The sequence below is a fragment of the Oncorhynchus mykiss genome, chromosome 12 (genome assembly GCF_013265735.2).
Source record: "Oncorhynchus mykiss isolate Arlee chromosome 12, USDA_OmykA_1.1, whole genome shotgun sequence".
In the NCBI taxonomy this organism is placed as follows: Eukaryota; Metazoa; Chordata; class Actinopteri; order Salmoniformes; family Salmonidae; genus Oncorhynchus; species Oncorhynchus mykiss.
In genome coordinates this window covers 61,089,096-61,111,188 of record NC_048576.1, presented here as the reverse complement: position 1 = coordinate 61,111,188, position 22,093 = coordinate 61,089,096, and the positions used below count along the sequence as shown (strand labels likewise).

Sequence of the window (22,093 nt, the reverse complement as noted above, 5' to 3'; positions counted from 1 at the left end):
ATCTCCTCCCAAGTTGTGTAGTTCAGATTCTGCTCCCATGTCCCGAAATCCTGACCTCGCTGTTGCTGTTCCTACTGCTGCTGCCTCTGTTCCTTCTCCTGCTGCTGCTGTTGCTGTTGCCCGTTACCACGCCGCTTGGTCCTGTTGTGGTGGGTGATTCTGTAACGGTTTTCCTGTTGTGAAGGAGAAGCGGAACAAAATGCGGCGTGGTGGTTACTCATGTTTAATGAAAAAACGATAAACACGAACACTACAAAACAATAAACGTGGAAAACCAAAAAACAGTCCTATCTGGTGCAAACACAGAGACAGGAACAATCACCCACAAACACACAGTTAAACCCAGGCTACCTAAGTATGATTCTCAATCAGAGACAACTAATGACACCTGCCTCTGATTGAGAACCATACTAGGGTGAAACATAGAAATACCCAAATCATAGAAAAACAAACAGACTACCCACCCAACTCACGCCCTGACCATACTAAATAAATATAAAACAAAGGAAATAAAGGTCAGAACGTGACATGCACTGTCAGAACTAGAAGCACAAGCATTTTGCTACACCCGCATTAACATCTGCTAAACACGTGTATGTGACCAATAAAATGTTATTTTATTGTATTTGATATGCACTGTCAACTGTGGAACCTTATATGAACAGGTGTGTGCCTTTCCAAATCATGTCCATTCAATTGAATTTACCACAGGTGGACTCCAATCAAGTTGAAGAGACCGCTTAAGGATGATCATTGGAAACAGGATGGAGGGAAAGGTCTGAATTCTTATGTAAATAAGGTATTTCTGTTTTTTATTTGTAATAAATTTGCTAAAATTTCAAAAAACATGTTTTCACTTTGTCATTATGGGGTATTGTGTGTAGATTGATGAGGGAATATGTTTTTATACATGTTAGAATAAGGCTGCAATGTAATAAAATGTAGAAAAAGTCAAGGAGTCTGAATACTGTTCTGATTGGACTGTAAAATATACTTTGTGAGAGTGTTTGTGCAAAACCCGATGCAATGCAAGAAGTGTAAAACATTTGGCCACGTGTCAAGTGTATGCAGACATTATTGAATGTTGCAATTGTGGTGGGGATTATATTCCTGAATTCCCTCAGTGCCCTGTTATGGTGAAAGAGGTTGAGGTGTCAAGGATCAGGGCTGTACAGCAAATCTCCTATGTGGAGGTTTTGAAAAGAGTTGATGGGGCAAGAGGCCACAGTGTTGGAGAAGATGTGGCGTTGGATGCACCTCAATCAGTTGCAAATGGTATACGTCAATCAACTGATCTAGATACACTTATTGTGAAGAAGGTGGATTTTGTAGCATTTACAGTTGAAGTCAGAAATGTACATACACATAGGTTGGATTCATTAAAACTCGTTTTTCAACCACTCCACAAATTTCTTGTTAACAAACTATAGTTTTGGCAAGTCGGTTAGGAAATCTACTTTGTGCATGACACAAGTAATTTTTCCAACAATTGTTTACAGACAGATTATTTCACTTATCGGTCACTATCACAATTCCAGGTGGTCAGAAGTTTACATACACTAAGTTGACTGTGACTTTAAACAGCTAGGAAAATACAAGATAATGATGTCATGGATTTATGCTTCTGATAGGCTAATTGACAACATTCGAGTCAATTGTAGGTGTATCTGTGGATGTATTTCAAGGCCTACCTTCAAATGCAGTGCCTCTTTTCTTGACATCACGGGAAAATCAAGAGAAATCAGCCAAGACCTCAGAAAAATTATTGTAGACCTCTCCCAGTCTGGTTGATCCTTGGGACCAATTTCCAAATGCCTGAAGGTACCACGTTCATATGTACAAACAATGGTACGCAAGTATAAACACCATGGGACCATGCAGCCTTCATACCGCTCAGGAAGGAGACTCATTCTGTCTCCTAGAAATGAACGTACTTTGTTGCGAAAAGTGCAAATCATTCCCAGAACAACAGCAAAGCACCTTGTGGAGATGCTGGAGGAAACGGGTTCAAAAGTATCTACATCCACAGTAAAACGAGTCCTATATCGACATAACCTGAAAGGCCACTCAGCAAGGAAGAAACCACTGCTCCAAAACCGCCATAAAAAAGCCAGACTACGGTTTGCAACTGCTCATGGGGACGAAGATTGTACTTTTTTGGGAAATGTCCTCTGGTCTGATGAAACAAAAATATAACTGTTTGGCCATAATGACCATCGATATGTTTGGAGGAGAAAGGGGGAGGATTCCAACTGTGAAGCACGGGGGTGGCAGCATCATGTTGTGGGGGTGCTTTGCTTCTGGAGGGACTGGTGCACTTCACAAAAAAATGTTCCTCCGTCATGATGACATCTATATAGATATTTCGAAGCAACATTTCAAGACATCATTCAGGAAGTTAAAGCTTGGATGCAAATGGATCTTCCAAATGGACAATGACCCCAAGCATACTTCCAAAGTTTTGGCAAAATGGCTTAACCTTTCTAGGGCAGGCTAGCAGAACCCCCTCGACAACATTCTGCTGAAAAGGCAGTGTGCAAAATTCAAAAATATTTTTGGGAAATATGTAACTTTTACACATTAACAAGTCCAATACAACAAATGAAAGAAGCTTCTTGTTAATCTACCCATCGTGTCTGATTTCAAAATGGCTTTACAGCGAAAGCACAACATATGATTGTTAGTGCATAGCCAAGTCAAAAAAAAACACAGCCATTTTTCCAGCCAAAGATAGGAGTCACAAAAAGCAGAAATATAGATAAAATTAATCACTAACCTTTGATCTTCATCATAGGACATCATGTTAAACAATACATGTATGTTTTGTTCAATAATGTGCATATTTATATCCAAAAATCTCAGTTTACATTGGCGCGTTACGTGAAGTAATGTTTTGATTCCAAAACATCCGGTGATTTTGCAGAAGTACTCAATAAACATTGATAAAAGATAGTGTTACTCACAGAATTAAAGATAGACATATCCATAATGCAACCGCTGTGTCAGATTTTTTTTTTTACTTTATGGAAAAAGCATCATCTGAGTACGGCGCTCAGTGCCCAATCCAGCCAAAGAAATATCCGCCATGTTGGAGTCAACAGAAGTTAGAAATAACATTATAAATATTCACTTAACTTTGATGATCTTCATCAGAAGGCACTCCCAGGAATCCCAGTTCAACAATAAATGACTGATTTGTTCCATGAAGTCCATTATTTATGTCCAAATAGAGACTTGTTGTTAGCATATTCAACCCAGTAATCCATCTTCATGAGGCACGAGCACTACGTCCAGACAAAAACTCGAAAGGTTACGTTACAGGTCGTATGAAACATGTCAAACGAAGTATAGAATCAATCTTTAGGATGTTTTTAACATAAAAATGTATTAATGTTCCAACTGGAGAATTCCTTTGTCTGTAGAAAAGCAATGGAACGCGAGGTAACTCTCACATGAACGCAAAGTCACAAGCCCATGGCACTCTGCCACACACCTGGCTCATTCCCCTCTCATTCAGACCCCCTTCACAGTAGAAGCCTCAAACAAGGTTCTAAAGACAGTTGATATCTAGTGGAAGCCTTGGGAAGTGCAAAATGACCCCACAGACACTGTATATTGGAAAAACTACAAACCTCAGATTTCCCACTTCCTGGTTGGATTTTTCCCAGGTTTTTGCCTGCCATAGGAGTTCTGTTATACTCAAACAGTTTTAGAAACTTCAGAGTGTTCTCTATCCAATACTAATAATAATATGCATATATTAACATGTGGGACAGAGTAGGAGGCAGTTCACTCTGGGCACGCTATTCATCCAAAAGTGAAAATGCCCCCTATCCCAAAAATGTTAAGGACAACAAAGTCGAGGTATTGGAGTGGCCATCACAAATCCCTGACCTCAACCCTACAGAAAATGTGTGGGCAGAACTGAAGAACCGTGTGCGAGCAAGGAGACCTACAAACCTGACTCAGTTACACCAGCTCTGTCAGGAGGAATGGGCCAAAATTCACCCAACTTATTGTGGGAAGCTTATGGAAGGCTACCCAAAACATTTGACCCAAGTTAAACAATTTAAAGGCAATGCTACCAAATACTAATTGAGTGTATATAAACTTCTGACTCACTGGGAATGTGATGAAAGAAATAAAAGTTGAAATAAATCACTGTACTATTATTCTGACATTTCACATTCTTAAAATAAAGTGGTGATCCTAACTGACCTAAAACAGGGAATTTTTACTAGGATTAAATGTCAGGAATTATGAAAATCTGAGTTAAAATGTATTTGGCTAAGGTGAATGTAAACTTCTCTGATTAAGTGGTGTAAAGCTATTAACATTCTTTGTGTGTGTGTGTGTGTGTGTGTGTTTTCAGGTACCAGACACTGTACCAGGTGGGGGTGTTGGTCTCGCGATCCTCGCTCTGCTGTGTGAAGTTCAGGAGAATCTGGGCTCTCTCTCTGCTTCAGGTGAGTGAACAATAGATGAGATACAGTACCTGTCAGAAGTTTGGACACCTACTCATTCCAGGGTTTTTCTTTTCTTTTTACTATTTTCTACATTGTAGAATTATAGTGAAGAGATCAAAACTATGAAATAACACATGGAATCATGTAGTAAACAAAAGTGTTACACAAATATAGATTTTATATTTGAGAATCTTCTAAGTAGCCACCTTGATGACAGCTTTGCACACTCTTAGCATTCTCTGAACTAGCTTCACCTGGAATGATTTTCCAACAGTCTTGAAGTAGTTCCCACATATACTGAGCACTTGTTTGCTGATTTTCCTTCACTCTGAGGTCCAACTCATCCCAAACCATCTCAATTGGGTTGAGGTCGGGTGATTGTGGAGGCCAGATCATCTGATGCAGCACTCCATCACTCTCCTTCTTGGTCAAATAGCCCTTGAAAAATGACAGTCCCAAACCAGATGGAATGGCGTATCGCTGCAGAATGCCGTTTTAGCCATGCTGGTTAAGTGTGCCTTGAATTCTAAATAAATCAGTGTCGCCAGCAAGCAGTGATGAAATTGTCGGTCATGACATTTTATCAGCCGGTAACTGTTATGCAAATAACTGCCTGTCTCACTGTAATATTCCTTTTAAATAACAAAACATTTAGCATCTTTGGGCTTCCACGCATAGCCTACAAGCAACTCTGATGCAGATCTTTGGAACATCTGCATTTTAAAAAGTCTAATAAATCCATTTAATATAGCCTACACCATCACAATAAATTAATTATTTTAAGTAGATCTAAAGAACCATTATATGAAGAAAATTTAACCTATACCGAAGAACAGAACAGCATATTTTGAGTTGTCCTCATGTTAGGCCCTGATCTGGCTCTGCCATATGGCTGTGGGCTACACTAATTATTTTTACAGGATTTTCTTAGAATTCCGTGGCATTATTTGATAGGAAGAAGAATATAATAGAAAGGATATTGACTTCAGAGGGTGTGCCCACAAATGGCTATTCTGTGTTGTGGTTAACAAAGTGATCATTTGAAACAGGTCCTTCTATATGCTGAATATGTAGTTATGTATGCAACTTTAGTTGTGCGACTAATGATGATTTGAAAAGAGTTGGATGAAAGGCATGCGCTCTGCTGTTTCTTGCTCAGGTTGCACACACTTCATCAGTCTCTCATTCACAATTTGACAAGTACTTGATAATATTCTCAACTATCTGACTATTCTCAATGTAATCTGGTGTTTACATATTTGTGCATTTTTATTTTTAGAATGGCCCACACAAAAAAAATCTGTAGCCTGCACTCAAATAGAAAGAATGTTACGTGCGATTTAATTTTTTGTATATGCCAGGTAGGCTACACTGGTCATAAAGAGGATTAATGTGCTTAATTTTAAGAATTGAGCAATAAATATAGCATCACAAGAAAGCTGGGATCCTCTTTTAAATGGTGGCCAGTCAAAACTCTGTTCACACGCCATGGCGCAATGACTGGGCTTATAAGAACACGGTTCACCAAGTTCTGTTGGCTATGGGCTCTCCAACCCTGTTCCAGGGGTCCTAGGCTTATAGGCTACGCTTTGAGTAATTTGGCCATGATACAAACTGTGATACAAACCTTATCAAAACGTATAGGCTTATGAGCTGAAAAAGTTGTAAAATAATGCATGCGCTGTTTTTCTTTAGACTGCACACACTGGGCATCATTCACAAGTGATAATATTCTCACCCATTAGACTATTCTCAATTTAATGTTGTCTTTACATACTAAATAATATACTGAACGAAAATAAACACAAAATGAAACAATTTCAAAGATTTACAGTTCAGTTCATGTAAGGAAATCAGTCAATTGAAATGAGTTCACATGACTGAGAATACAGATATGCATCTGTTGGTCACAGATACCTTTAAAAAAATGAGGCTGGATCAGAAAACCAGTCAGTATCTGGTGTGACCACCATTTGCCTCATGCAGCGTGACACATCTACTTTGCATAGAGGCAATCAGGCTGTTGATTGTGGCCTGTGGAATGATGTCCAACTCCTCTTCAATGGCAGTGCAAAGTTGTTTGATATTGGCGGGGACTGGAACACGCTGTCGTACACGTCGATCCAGAGCATCCCAAACATGCTCAACGGGTAACATGTCTGACTATGCAGGCCACGGAAGAACTTGGAACTATGTAGGCCACGGAAGAACTGGGATGTTTTCAGCTTACAGTAATTGTGTACAGATCCTTGCGGCATGGAGCCGTGCACGACAATGGGCCTCGGGATCTCGTCACGGTATCTCTGTTCATTCAAATTGCCATCGATAAAATGCAATTGTATTTGTTGTCCGTAGCTTATGCCTCCCCATACCATAACCCCACCATGGGGCACTCTGTTCACAACGTTGATATCAGTAAACCGCTCGCCCACACGACGCCATACACATGGACTGCGGTTGTGAGGTCGGTTGGACGTATTGCCAAATTCTCTAAAACAATGGCGGTGGCTTATGGTACAGAAATTAACATTTAAATTATTTGACAACCGCTCTGGTGAACATTCCTGCAGTCATCATGCCAATTACATTCTCCCTAAAAATTTGAGACATGTGGCAACTGGCTCTAACCAGAATAGAAAGAGTGGGAGGCCCCGGTGCCCAACTGATCAAGAGGACAAGTACATTTAGTGTCTAGTTTGAGAAAGAAGCCTCACAAGTCCTGAACTGGCAGCTTCATTAAATAGTACCCGCAAAACACCAGTCTCAACGTCAACAGTGAAAAGGCGACTCCGGGATGCTGGCCTTCTAGGCCATTTTTATTTGGTACTATGCCTTAAATCGAAGGGGTTTGAATACATTTTTCTACATTTTTATTGTGTTACAGCCTGAATTTAAAATGGATTCAATTGAGATTGTCACTGGCCTACACACAATACCCCATAATGTAAAAATGGAATTATGTTTAGAAATTTTTACAAATTAATTAAAAGCTGAAATGTCTTGAGTTAAGTATTCAACCCATTTGGAAGCATAGATAAGTTCAGAAGTAAACATTTGCTGAACAAGTCACACAAGTTGTATGGACTCACTCTGTGTACAATAAGTGTTTAACGACTACCTCATCTCTGTACCCCACACATACAGACAATTGTAAGATCCCTCAGTCAAGCAGTGAATTTCAAACAGATTTAACCACAAAGGTTTTCCAATGCCAAGGCAGCAGCTAATGGGGATCCATAATAAATACAAATTATGTTCTAACTTCTAAAAGTAACTGTATCCACTGGCAAATTGGGAGAGAGTGAGGTGATTGCCGTGTAAGATCCAACATAATATTTTGCGGCAGTGTTGACTGTCAGCATTAATCAACTCTGAGAGATTCAAGGAGCTATCATCGTTAAGTAACATAGATGCAAAGCATTGAATTTACATTCATGCACTTCTAAATTAAATTTGTATCTTTGCCAAGAAGCATTTAACTGCAGGGTACACCCACATATGGCGGAGTGTGCTTACCTGATTTTAGGAGTTGGGGTCAATTTAATCGTAAAACGATTCCTCTGTGTTAAATACAGTGTGTGAACAGACAATTTATAAATTGATGGTTCAGATTACGGGATGCCAAAGTCATGTTTTTCAATGTTCTGTTCCAGTTAAAGGGTTGTTCCGAATTCAATTTGATCTGTGGACCATTTTTGTATGACTAGCTCAGAATGAGCTTTCCAAAAGTTTTCTATATTATAGAGATCAGTCCTTTTCAGGAGCCCAGATCATTTATTTATAAATCCCAGCATTGGATGGTTCGGTAGTTGGGTTTCCCAGGGGACTCCATAGGCCAGCGAAGCTGAACTAAATTGTAAATATAGAAAAAAGATTTGCCTGGTATGTATCTGTCTTTCAATTCTTGGAATGTTCACGAACCATTACTATCCATGACATCAGCAAGGGTATGGATTTCACATTTGGACCATTGGGAGGGATGCAAAAGGCCACCCTCCAGATCACAAGGCATTATTGTGAAATATTGGAGTATAGGCATGTCATTTTGAATCCCAGTTATATCGATTTTCAATTTGACGCCATATAGAAATTGTGTGATCAATAAAGGACCAAAGCGTAGTTTACATTTGTTTAAGGGTTATATCAGTGAAGACCACCTCTTCCAGGGCAATAGGAGACACCATATTTCACTCTATACTCCGCAACGGGGCAGAAGATTCATGTCTAAACCAATTTAGGATGGAACGAAATGCTAGTGCCTGGAAATACAATTTAAAGTTCGGTACGGATAGTCCTCCTACGTCTTTCCCTCTTCATTTGATCCGGGCTCGCTTATCCTGCCATATATATTTAGAAACTGCATTATGATTTTATCCAAATAGCCAGAAGGGGAAGCATTGAACTCAGCCATGGAAATATATTCATTTGGACAGATATGCCATTTAAAGCTACTGAGATATTAGTCAGTCTAATCTCACTGTCAGAGCAGCTCACAGATTACTGCACCTGTACTTAGCCCAAACAACTACCTCTTTCCCTACTGTATTTAATTAATTAATTTATTTATTTTGCTCCTTTGCACTCCATAATTTTTATTTCTACTTTGCACATTCTTCCACTGCAAATCTACCATTCCAGTGTTTTACTTGCTATATTGTATTTACTTTGCCACCATGGCCTTTTTTTGCCTTTACCTCCCTTATCTCACCTCATTTGCTCACATCGTATATTGTTTATACTGTATTATTGAATGTATGTTTGTTTTACTCCATGTGTAACTTTGTGTCGTTGTATGTGTCGAACTGCTTTGCTTTATCTTGGCCAGGTCGCAGTTGTAAATGAGAACTTGTTCTCAACTTGCCTACCTGGTTAAATAAAGGTGAAATAAAAACATTTAGTGTTTGATTAGATTTTTGGAATGCATTTGCATTGAAATAGAGGGACAATAGAGCGCTGAATACCAGGTCATTAGCGACTGGCTGTTAGCAAGTTTGGTAGGCTACTAATGACCATCGGCAACATCAGAGTGCAGTTTTGGAGAAGCATAGTTACCATGACTCAACTGTCATGTGGAATTTTACTGCGGTCATGACTCGTGATTGCAGGTGTGGTGGTAATACGGTCAGCGTAACAGACCTAGTGGTGGAGCTATAACTTTCTCTGATCTTTCTCTCTCTCCACCTGGCTTTATATTTTCTTCTTCCTCCCCTCTATCTCCCCCACCATCCCCACCACTACCTTTTGTACCCTTATTCATAAAGCGTCTCAGTGTAGGCGTGTTGATCTAGGATCGGGTCCCCCCTGTCCATGTCATTTTATCGTCCTAGATCAGCACTCCTACTCTAAGATGCTTTGTGAATACGGGCCCTGGTCCCTCAGTGTGTGAACGCGGTGTTGCTGTTATTGTCGGTGTACTACCAGTTCCTGCCCAGTGCATGGCTGGTGTTTGTGATAGTCCTCTACGAGGGGTTGCTGGGAGGAGCTGCATACGTCAACACATTCTACTTCATCAGCAAGGAGGTCAGTCACCAGTGTGTGTGTGTGTGTGTGTGTGTGTGTTTGTTTGTTTGTCAGCCTGCATATAAGGTTGTGTTTATGTCAATATATAACATTAGCTTGAGGGTCAGCCATCGGACATGTTTGTGTGTGTTTGCGTGCCACTCCCCTTACCTTTCCCCTCTCTCCCTGCAGACTGGAGACAGACAGAGGGAGTTTGCCATGGTGGCAGCCAGTGTAGGAGACAGTCTGGGCATCGCCATCTCCGGCCTCATAGCTTTCCCAGTCCACAGATAATTCTGCTCACTATGAGAGATAGTAGAGGGAGAAAGACTGGTGGGAAGTGCAAAAGAGGTAGTATCATGTTTTGAAGTGCTTGATATTTCCTTGAAATATCTGAAGAAGAGACTCTCTGCAGCTGGGGTGGATGGAAATTGCTGATAATTATTGTTATGCTTAAATTAGAGGTCTGTTCAGACATCTTCCTGCACCTTAGCAACCTTGCTGGGTGTGTGGTAGATTCCTCCATTTACTTAGAAATCACATTGTTACGACTGGTACAAGTTTCATATCACTTCGAAAGATAACGGTCACTAGCCAACTGTAACTTTAATATTTCTGACATCACCAAGGACATTTGTCAATGTGCCTTTGATAATTATCAGGATTGTATGTTTTAATATATTTATATTTTCACTACATTCCAATGTCTAGTATCCTGCTAATATTTGTTTTAAATGTAACCACTAACTTTTTCTTTGCTGCTATTGTTGAGTTACTGTTATAAAATTGTGAATGCTCTAACTTAGCTCTACAGTGTTTACATGTGGTGGGCTTGTATGATCAATGTTCAACTTTTGAAAAATGACCTGAGATTCTACAAGTGATTTAAAAAAAAAAAAGAAAAGATTTTGAATCAAATGTGTGGTTTATTGTTCTGTAGGCCTACTTTGTTTTAAATAAGATACATTGCATAAAAATAAAGCTAGAATCCTTAGTTGCTACATCCATTTTGACTTTTAAATTAATTATACAGTTGAAGTCAGAAGTTTGCATACACCTTAACCAAATACATTTTAACCCAGTTTCACAATTCCTTTCATTTAATCCTTGTAAAAATTCCCTGTCTTAGGTCAGTTAGGATCACCACTTTATTTTAAGAATGTGAAATGTCAGATTAATAGTAGAGAATGATTTATTTCAGGTTTTATTTCTTTCATCTCAATCCCAGTGGGTCAGAAGTTTACATACACTCAATTAGTATTTGGCAGTATTGCCTTTAAATTGTTTAACTTGGGTCAAATGTTTTGGGTAGCCTTCCACAAGCTTCCCACAATAAGTTGGGTGAATTTTGGCCCATTCCTCCTGACAGAGCTGGTGTAACTGAGTCAGGTTTGTAGGGCTCCTTGCTCACACACGCCTTTTCATTTCTGCCCACACATTTTGTTTAGGATTGAGGTCAGGGCTTTGTGATGGCCACTCCAATACCTCGACTTTGTTGTCCTTAACATTTTGGGATAGGGGGCAGCATTTTCACTTTTGGATGAATGTGAACTGCCTCCTACTCTGTCCCAGATGTTAATATATGCATATTATGATTAGTATTGGATAGAAAACACTCTGAAGTTTCTTAAACTGTTTGAGTATAACAGAACTCCTATCGCAGGCAAAACCCTGAGAAAAATCCAACCAGGAAGTGGGAAATCTGAGGTTTGTAGTTTTAACTCATTGCCATTCCAATATAGTGTCTGTGGGGTCATTTTGCACTTCTTAAGGCTTCCACTAGATGTCAACAGTCTTTAGAACCTTGTTTGAGGCTTCTACTGTGAAGGGGGGCTGAATGAGCGAGGTGTGTGGCAGAGTGCCATGGGCTTGTGACTTTGCGTTCATGTGAGAGGTACCTCGCATTCCATTGCTTTTCTACAGACAAAGGAATTCTCCGGTTGGAACATTAAGCCATTTTGCCACAACTTTGGAAGTATGCTTGGGGACATTGTCCATTTGGAAGATCCATTTCCATCCAAGCTTTAACTTCCTGACTGATGTCTTGAAATGTTGCTTCGATATATCCAGATAGATATCATCATGAGGGAGGAAAATTATTTTGTGAAGTGCACCAGTCCCTCCAGCAGCAAAGCACCCCCACAACATGATGCTGCCACCCCCGTGCTTCACGGTTGGGATGGTGTTCTTTTGCTTGCAAGCCTCCCCCTTTCTCCTCCAAACATATCGATGGTCATTATGGCTAAACAGTTATATTTTTGTTTCATCAGACCAGAGGACATTTCCCCAAAAAGTACAATCTTCGTCCCCATGTTCAGTTGCAAACCGTAGTCTGGCTTTTTTATTCCTTGCTGAGCGGCCTTTCAGGTTATGTTGATATAGGACTCGTTTTACTGTGGATATAGATACTTTTGTACCCGTTTCCTCCAGCATCTTAGCAAGGTCCTTTGCTGTTGTTCTGGGATTGATTTGCACTTTTCGCACCAAAGTACGTTCATCTCTAGGAGACAGAACGCGTCTCCTTCCTGAGCGGTATGACGGCTGTGTGGTCCCATGGTGTTCATACTTGCGTACTATTACTTGTTCGGACGAACGTGTTACCTTCAGGTGTTTGGAAATTGCTTCCAAGAATGAACCAGACTTGTGGAAGTCTACAATTATTTTCTGAGGTCTTGGCTGATTTCTTTTGATTTTCCCATGATGTCAAGCAAAGAGGCACTGAGTTTAAAGGTAGGCCTTGAAATACATCCACATGTACACCTCCAATTGACTCAAATGATGTCAATTATCCTAACAGAAGCTTCTAAAGCCATTACATTTTCTGGAATTTTCCAAGCTGTTTAAAAGGCACAGTCAACTGTATGTAAACTTCTGACCCACTGGAATTGTGATACAGTGACTAAGTGAAATAATCTGTCTGTATACAATTGTTGGAAAAATTACTTGTGTCATGCACAAAGTAGATGTCCTAACCGACTTGCCAAAACTATAGTTTGTTAACAAGAAATTTGTGGAGTGGTTGAAAAATGAGTTTTAATGACTCCAACCTAAGCGCATGTAAACTTCCAACTTCAACTGTATATATTCTGAATGGTACTTACCAGCGATACTGCTCTGCCTGGAAGAGATAGAAGTTTGGGAAATATAGGAGTTCCAACTGTAAAGAAAGTTGAAAAATTAGGAAATGAGTTCAACTGTAACAAGAAGTTGGGGGTCATCCATACTATACAATGAGAATAGAAGTGATGGTGAGAATATCAACTAATTGCAGTGACACTATAAACTGCCAAGGGGCGACAGAGGCCTACTCAACAGGCCCTGGTTGATGAAGTACTCCGTGAAGTAGACAACTCCTCACGGAACCACAAACCTCAACAGACCCTGAGGGGAGGAGGTAGAATTGATATTAGCAGATTGGCAATAACACATATAGTACTGGAGCACATCAAGACTGAGTAAAACTTACTAGGCCAGGGTTAAACTCATTATTTAGCACATGTGAAAATGAAATTAAAGTAAAACTGTTCTGTGTCTATCGCATTGGGGAATTGAGTTTGTATCGACTGGGAAAAAAATTATATTTATGAGATTTTGGCCTGGCTTACCCTGGTCTGGGCCAACTTTGAGAGAATATAACTTTTTAATCTGAAAATGGTACAGACCAAGTCCACTTTTCTAAAGTGACTTCAAACTCACTTTAATGATGTGTAGTTTCTCAATACATGTCAGTGGTCCAGTGACCTTGTCTTCTGTTATATTCAGAAGGAAGGATGGGTGAGGATGGGCTGTTTTTTAAAATGTTTAATTTATTTTAACTTTATTTAACTAGGCAAGTCAGTTAAGAACAAATTCTTATTTTCAATGACGGCCTAGGAACAGTGGGTTAACTGCCTGTTTGGTTAATCATGTCCTACAAAATATTTTACAATTAAAATGTAATATTTCATTACTTAAAAATATATTGTGTTAAACATCCATATTACCACACATCACTTTCCTCAAAATTCTTTACCTTACTACATGCTGACATGATAAACACACCTTCAGCACCTTTCTCCCGCTCCTCCTCTTCATCAGTGTCATCCAATAGGGGCTGCCTGCTCTGTGAGTCTCTGCCCCTCACAGACTCCACCTCCCTGCACTTCCACTGTGGGAAGGATGAGGGGAAGACTAGCAGGAAAAAAATAGCTGAGAGGAAAGTGGGGGAAAAGGAAGAGACAAAAAGGGGGTGAACGGTTCAGATAAACTGACAGAAAAGGAGAGTGATCCTTTCCCACTCACCTAACAACACATTAACTTATCACATCAACATTGTTTATGGGACCGACCAGGGATGAAAGCATACCGAACAAAAATATAAACGCAACATGCAATTTCAACGATTTTACTGAGTTATTGTTCATATAAGGAAATCAGTCAATTGAAATAAATTCATAAGGCCCTAATCTATGGATTTCACATGACTGGGCAGGGGTGAAGCCATAGGTGGGCTTGGGAGGGCCACCCACATGGAAGCAAGGCCCCACCCAATCATAATGTGTTTTTCCCCACAAAATGGCTTTATTACAGACATAAATACTCCTCAGTTTCATCAGCTGCCCGGGTGGCTAGTCTCAGAAGATCCCGCAGGTGAAAAAAGCCGGATGTGGAGGTCCTGGGCAATGGCTGGCATGGTTACACATTGTCGGCGGTTGTGAGGCTGGTTGGACGTACTGGCAAATTGTGCACAACCTTTTAGAGAAATAAGCTTTTTGTGCGTATGGAAAATGTCTGGGATCTTTTATTTTCAGCCCATGAAACATAGGACCAACACTTTACATGTTGCGTTTATATTTTTGTTCAGTATAGAACTCATTTCTTCCCGGTATGGGACCTCCTGTGTGTGCATGCGCTTGTCAAACTATCACTTAAAAGGGCTCCTTTACTAGACTACCGACACACGCTCATCCACTCACAACATATTTCCAGCCTCCAAACTGGTGAATGGAAAGAGACATTGGTTACACAAAACGCCCAAAAAATGTAATGACATTTGGCGATTTGAGAATTGATGCACCCACTGCTGTCCTCGCGCGTCTCAGCCACCCATCTCTGTCTTGGCAAAATGTTAGTGTTCTCGTGGAACCACATCGCAGTTTTGAGCAAATGTTTCATGCCTCTGACATATGGTAATGATAAATAATGGCATAAAAGCCTAAAGTTTCATTTACATTTGCTTGAATTATTGTGATAGGCTCATGTTTCTGGTACAGGCGTACCCCCACTATTTATTTTGCCAGTACACCGTACCCAACTACCTTACTTTCACCCCTGGGACTGACCTGATCACCATGGCTACAGGGACGACCAGCATGATGAGCAGCGTGTTCCTGGGCGAGAGGCCAGCCTGCGTGAGACCAGAGTACAGCAGAGCCCCGGCCACACCTGCTCCACGGTGCCCGAGCCCCAGCCCCCCAACACCATCTCTAAGAAGGCGGACAGAAAGAGACACGGGGTGAGAGTGTCGGAAAAAAACTATTGAGAGGGGTTTGAGTGAGAATACCTTTATGTAAAAAAAGAGCTGCAAAGTAAACAACTTACAGAACTGTTAGTAAATCAGGGAGATAGTCTACCTGCTAAAGAAGACAGTGAGAGAGAGGAAGGAGAGCTCTCCCAGTCCAGCGCTCACACTGGCAAAGATCACACCTAAAAGATACACAGTACTTTAATATGGATGCAAATATGTACTCTAATACGATACACATAATAATAGGGTTTCAAAAATGAATGGTTAAAATGGTCCTCACAGTATATCGAGTAAGGGTGAAACAATTGTAATACCAGTGCCTTATGAAAGTATTAATTTCCCTTGAATTATTCCACATTCTGTTGTTACAGCCTGAATTCAAAATGGATTAAATAAAATAAGTAATACCCCATAATGACAAACTGAAAACATGTTTTTAGTAGTGACTGGGTGTATTGATACACCATCCAAAGTTCCAAGAAGGCTTCCTTCTTTTCACTCTGTCAATTAGGTTAGTATTGTGGAATAACTACAATGTTGTTGATCCATTCTCGGTTTCCACTATGTCAGCCATTAAACGCTTAACTGTTAAAAAAAGTCACAATTGGCCTAATGGTGAAATCCCTGAGCTGTTTCCTTCTTCTCTGGCAACTGAGATAGGAAGAATGTCTATGTTTGTAGTGACTGGGTGTATTGATACACCATCCAAAGTTCCAAAGAAGGCTTCCTTCTTTTCACTCTGTCAATTAGGTTAGTATTGTGGAATAACTACAATGTTGTTGATCCATTCTCGGTTTTCCACTATGTCAGCCATTAAACGCTTTAACTGTTTAAAAAAAGTCACAATTGGCCCTAATGGTGAAATCCCTGAGCTGTTTCCTTCTTCTCTGGCAACTGAGATAGACATTCTTCCTATGTTTGTAGTGACTGGGTGTATTGATACACTATCCAAAGTGTAATGAATAACATCACCATGCTCAAAGGGATATTCAATGTCTGCTTCTTTTGTACCTATCTACCAATAGGTCCCCTTCTTTGCGAGGCATTGGAAAACCTCCCTGGTCTTTGTGGTTGTAATTCACTGCTTGACTGAGGGATCTTACAATTATCTGTATGTGTGGGGTACAGAGATGAGGTAGTCATTAAAAAATAATGTTAAACACTATTATTGCACACAGAGTGAGCCCATTAACTTGTTAAGCAAATGTTTACTCCTGAACTTGCCATAACAAATGGGTTGAATACTTATTGACTCATGACACATGACATTTCAGCTTCTAATTTGTAATGAACATAATTCCACTTTGACATTATAGGGTATTGTTTGTAGGCCAGTGACAAATTCTCAATTCAATACATTTTAATTCAGGCTGTAATACACAACAAATGGAAAAGGGGTGTGAATACTTTCTGAAGTCACTGTAAGTTCTGCCTTTCTTGTGAGTTGAAAGGGTCTATCTGGGATTGGTACATTATTTTTACAACTATATACAGTATATAGCCATGGATTCTTGAAGAATACTTATAAATGCTTCATGAGCTTAGTTCAACTGTCCTAACCATCAAAACCCCAAATGTAAGTCTGTTTTACTCCAGTGTTGGTAAACAATATCATTGTAAACAAATAAGGTTAAGATTCAAAACATGGTTAAAACTACAGCGCCTTCAGAAAGTATTCAAAACCCCTCGACTTATACCACATTTGTGTTGTGTTACAGCCTGAATTCAAAACGTTTCTCACCCGTCTACCTCATAATGCCAAAGTGAAAATATGTTTTGACATTTTTGAAAATATATTGAAAATGAAATACAGATACATCTAATTTACATAAGTATTTGCTATGACACTCCAAATTGAGCCTCTGGTGCATCCAATTTCACTTGAACATCCTTGATATGTCACAACAACTTGATTGGAGTCCACCTGTGGCCAACTCAGTTGTTTGGACATGATTTACAAAATAAAAAAACTATATAAAAAGGTCCCACAGTTGACAGCTCATGTCAGAGCAGGAACTATACCATGAAGTCCAAGGAACTGTCCATAGATCGTCGAGATTCGTGATGAGGCATACATCTGGGGAAGGGTATACAACTATTTCTAGAGTGTTGAAAGTTTCCAAGAGCACAGTGGTCTCCATCATTGCGAAATTGAAAAAATATGGAACCACCCACTCTGCCTAGAGGTGGCCGTCTGACCAAACTGAGCAACCAGGCAAGAAGGACCTTGGTCAGGGAGGTGACCAATAACCCAATGACCACTCTGACAGAACTACAGAGTTCCTTGTCATAAATAGGAGAACCTGCCAGAAGGACAACGGTCTCTAGAGCACTTCACCAATCTGGGCTTTATAAGAGAGTGGCCAGACAGAAGCCACTACTTAGAAAAAAGGCACGACAGCACACCTGGAGTTTGCAAAAAGACATGAAAGACTCAGATCATAAAGTAAAGGATTCTGTGGTCTGATGAGACAAAGAATGTACTCTTTGGCCTGAATGCAAAGCACCATGTCTTGAGAAAAGGATATTTGAAATTGGATGACAACTTGTTTTTAACCAAAAAAGAATAATTTATAACTGACTTTTTCCAACATAACATAGGTTATGCAGATCCCCTTATTGTATGGGACACTTTTAAAATGTTCCTTAGAGGACATGCAATTCAACACTCATCTTTAAAAAAAATAGCAATTTAGTGTCATGTATTGTCATGTTGTGTCTTTCTGTCCTTTCCTTTCACCCTGTCCTCCCTCTGCTGGTCGTACTAGGTTACCGTTTCTGTCCCCTCTTTCCCCCAGCTGTTCCTTGTCTTCTCTGACTACCTCATTCACCCCCTTTTCCCACCTGTTCCCTTTTTCCCTCTGATTAGGTCCCTATATCTCTCTCTGTTTCTGCTCCTGTCTTTGTCCGATTCTTGTTTGTGTGTCTCATGCCTGACCAGACTATCATCGTGTTTGCTGCAACCTTGTCCTGTCCTGTCGGAATCTACCTGTCCATCTGAGCCACGTGTGTTCATCATTAAAGAACTCTGTTTGTTAATTCGCTTTTGGGTCCTCATTCACGCACCTGACAGAAGAATCCGACCAAGAATGGACCCAGCGACTTCGGATCCTCTCCACTCAGCCGTCGAGATCCAGGGAGCGATGCTAGGCAGACACGAGCAGGAATTGTCTGCTGCTCGACATGCCGTTGAGACCCTGGCCACCCAAGTCTCCAACCTCACAGAACAGGTTCACCATCTCCGCCTCGATCCACCGGGCCACTTCCAGGGCTTTCGAATCTCCGGAGCCAGAATCAATAACCCGCCGTGTTACTCTGGGGAGCCCACTGAATGCCGCTCGTTCCTCACCCAGTGTGATATTGTGTTTTCTCTCCAGCCCAACACTTACGCCAGGAGCACTGCTCGTGTCGCCTACGTCATATCTCTCCTTACTGGACGGGCTCGTGAGTGGGGCACGGCAATCTGGGAGGCAAGGGCTGAGTGTACTAACCAGTATCAGGACTTTAAGGAGGAGATGATACGGGTTTTGATCGATCTGTTTTTGGGAGGAGGCTTCCAGGGCCCTGTCTTCCCTATGTCAAGGTAATCGATCCATAACACACTACTCTATTGAGTTTCGCACTCTTGCTGCCTCCAGTGGCTGGAACGAGCCGGCTTTGCTCGCTCGTCTTCTGGAGGGTCTCCGCGCAGAGGTAAAGGATGAGATTCTCTCCCGGGAGGTTCCTTCCAGCGTGGATTCCTTGATTGAACTCGCTATTCGCATTGAGCGACGGGTTGATCTTCGTCACCGAGCTCGTGGAAAGGAGCTCGCGTTCTCCGTTGCCCCCCTCTCCGCATCACTACCATCTTCCTCTGCCGGCTCGGGAGCTGAGCCTATGCAGCTGGGAGGTATCCGCATCTCGACTAAGGAGAGGGAACGGAGAATCACCAACCGCCTCTGTCTCTATTGCGGTTCTGCTGGTCATTTTGTCACTTCATGTCCAGTAAAAGCCAGAGCTCATCAGTAAGCGGAGGGCTACTGGTGAGCGCTACTACTCCTGTCTCTCCTTCAAGATCCTGCACTACCTTGTCGGTCCATCTACGCTGGACCGGTTCGTCAGCTTCCTGCAGTGCCTTAATAGACTCTGGGGCGGAGGGCTGTTTTATGGACGAGACCTGGGCTCGGAACATGACATTCCTCTCAGACAGTTAAGGGAGTCCACGGCCTTGTTCGCCCTGGATGGTAGTCCTCTCCCCAGGATTCAGCGTGAGACGCTACTTTAACCCTCACTGTTTCTGGTAATCATAGCGAAACCATTTCTTTTTTAATTTTTCGTTCACCTTTTACACCTGTTGTTTGGGCCATCCCTGGCTAGTTTGTCATAATCCTTCCATTAATTGGTCTAGTAATTCTATCCTCTCCTGGAACGTCTCTTGTCATGTGAAATGTTTAATGTCTGCTATCCCTCCTGTTTCCTCTGTCTCTTCTTCACAGGAGGAGCCTGGTGATTTGACAGGGGTGCCAGAGGAATATCACGATCTGCGCACGGTGTTCAGTCGGTCCAGGGCCACCTCTCTTCTCCACACCGGTCGTATGATTGTAGTATTGATCTCCTTCCGGGAACCACTCCCCCCCGGGGTAGGACTATACCTCTCTGTCGGCTCCCGAACGTAAGGCTCTCGAGGATTATTTGTCTGTAGCTCTTGACGCTCGGTACCATAGTCCCCTCCTCCTCTCCCGCCGGGAGCGGGGTTTTTTTTTGTCAAGAAGAAGGACGGGTCTCTGCGCCCCTGCATAGATTATCGAGGGCTGAATGACATAACAGTGAAGAATCGTTATCCGCTTCCTCTTATGTCTTCAGCCTTCGAGATCCTGCAGGGAGCCAGGTTTTTCACTAAGGTTGGACCTTCGTAACGCTTACCATCTCGTGCGCATCAGGGAGGGGGACGAGTGGAAGACGGCGTTTAACACTCCGTTAGGGCACTTTGAATACCGGGTTCTTCCTTTCGGCCTCGCTAACGCTCCAGCTGTCTTTCAGGCATTAGTCAATGATGTCCTGAGAGACATGCTGAACATCTTTGTTTTCGTTTACCGTGACGATATCCTGATTTTTCACCGTCACTCCAGATTCATGTTCAGCACGTTCGACGTGTCCTCCAGCGCCTTTTAGAGAATTGTCTTTTTGTGAAGGCTGAGAAGTGCACTTTTCATGCCTCCTCCGTCACATTTCTCGGTTCTGTTATTTCCGCTGAAGGCATTAAGATGGATCCCGCTAAGGTCCAAGCTGTCATTGATTGGCCCGCCCCTAAGTCACGCGTCGAGCTGCAGCGCTTTCTCGGCTTCGCGAACTTCTATCGTCGTTTCATCTGTAATTTCGGTCAGGTGGCAGCTCCTCTCACAGCCCTTACTTCTGTCAAGACGTGCTTTAAGTGGTCCGTTTCCGCCCAGGGAGCTTTTGATCTCCTCAAGAATCGTTTACATCCGCTCCTATCCTTGTTACACCTGACGTCTCTAGACAGTTTCGTTGTCGAGGTTGACGCGTCAGAGGTGGGCGTGGGAGCCATTCTTTCTCAGCGCTCCCTCTCTGACGACAAGGTCCACCCATGCGCATATTTTTTCTCATCGCCTGTCGCCGTCGGAACGTAACTATGATGTGGGAAACCGCGAACTGCTCGCCATCCGTAGCCTAGGCGAATGGCGACAGTGGTTGGAGGGGGCGACCGTTCCTTTTGTCGTTTGGACTGACCATAGGAACCTTGAGTACATCCGTTCTGCCAAACGACTTAATGCGCGTCAGGCGCGTTGGGCGCTGTTTTTCGCTCGTTTCGAGTTCGTGATTTCTTATCGTCCGGGCTCTAAGAACACCAAGCCTGATGCTTTATTTCGTCTCTTCAGTTCTTCAGTAGCCTCCACTGACCCCGAGGGGATTCTCCCTGAGGGGCGTGTTGTCGGGTTGACTGTCTGGGGAATTGAGAGGCAGGTAAAGCAAGCGCTCACTCACACTCCGTCGCCGCGCGCTTGTCCTAGGAACCTTCTTTTCGTTCCCGTTCCTACTCGTCTGGCCGTTCTTCAGTGGGCTCACTCTGCCAAGTTAGCCGGCCACCCTGGCGTTCGGGGTACGCTTGCTTCCATTCGCCAGCGTTTTTGGTGGCCCACCCGGGAGCATGACACGCGTCGTTTCGTGGCTGCTTGTTCGGTCTGCGCGCAGACTAAGTCCGGTAACTCCCCTCCTGCCGGCCGTCTCAGGCCGCTTCCCATTCCCTCTCGACCGTGGTCTCACATCGCCTTAGATTTTGTCACCGGACTGCCTTCGTCAGCGGGGAAGACTGTTATTCTTACGGTTGTCGATAGGTTCTCTAAGGCGGCTCATTTCATTCCCCTTGCTAAGCTTCCTTCTGCTAAAGAGACGGCACAAATCATCATCGAGAATGTTTTCAGAATTCATGGCCTTCCGTCAGACGTCGTTTCGGACAGAGGTCCGCAATTCACGTCTCAATTTTGGAGGGAGTTTTGCCGTTTGATTGGGGCTTCCGTCAGTCTCTCTTCCGGCTTTCACCCCCAGTCTAACGGTCAAGCAGAACGGGCCAATCAGACTATTGGTCGCATCTTACGCAGTCTTTCTTTTCGCAACCCTGCGTCTT

At 42.2% G+C, this 22,093-nt stretch overlaps 1 protein-coding gene and 1 long non-coding RNA gene across 2 annotated transcripts; one reads left to right on the top strand and one right to left on the bottom strand.

Annotated features, from left to right (window-relative positions):
- Nucleotides 1-1,026: 1,026 nt before the first annotated feature.
- Nucleotides 1,027-10,851, top strand: LOC118937821 (battenin-like). The gene is made up of 4 exons (XM_036939519.1): nt 1,027-1,037; nt 4,373-4,466; nt 9,846-9,986; nt 10,158-10,851. Exons 1-4 carry the CDS (start codon nt 1,027-1,029, stop codon nt 10,257-10,259), a joined length of 348 nt encoding a protein of 115 aa, XP_036795414.1. The 3' UTR covers nt 10,260-10,851.
- Nucleotides 10,852-13,569: 2,718 nt separating this feature from the next.
- On the bottom strand, nt 13,570-15,398 carry LOC118937693. Its single transcript, XR_005035061.1, has 3 exons — nt 15,287-15,398; nt 14,007-14,153; nt 13,570-13,714 (listed from the first exon to the last, which is right to left on the bottom strand). It is a non-coding gene; the product is annotated as an uncharacterized LOC118937693 (long non-coding RNA).
- Nucleotides 15,399-22,093: the final 6,695 nt, after the last annotated feature.

What these genes read in the sequence shown, in the direction of transcription:
- LOC118937821 (XM_036939519.1), top strand. An exon ending in GGGCTCTCTCTCTGCTTCAG is followed by an intron (nt 4,467 to 9,845) that starts GTGAGTGAACAA and finishes CTGGTCCCTCAG; the next exon opens with TGTGTGAACGCGGTGTTGCT. An exon ending in TCTACTTCATCAGCAAGGAG is followed by an intron (nt 9,987 to 10,157) that starts GTCAGTCACCAG and finishes CTCTCCCTGCAG; the next exon opens with ACTGGAGACAGACAGAGGGA.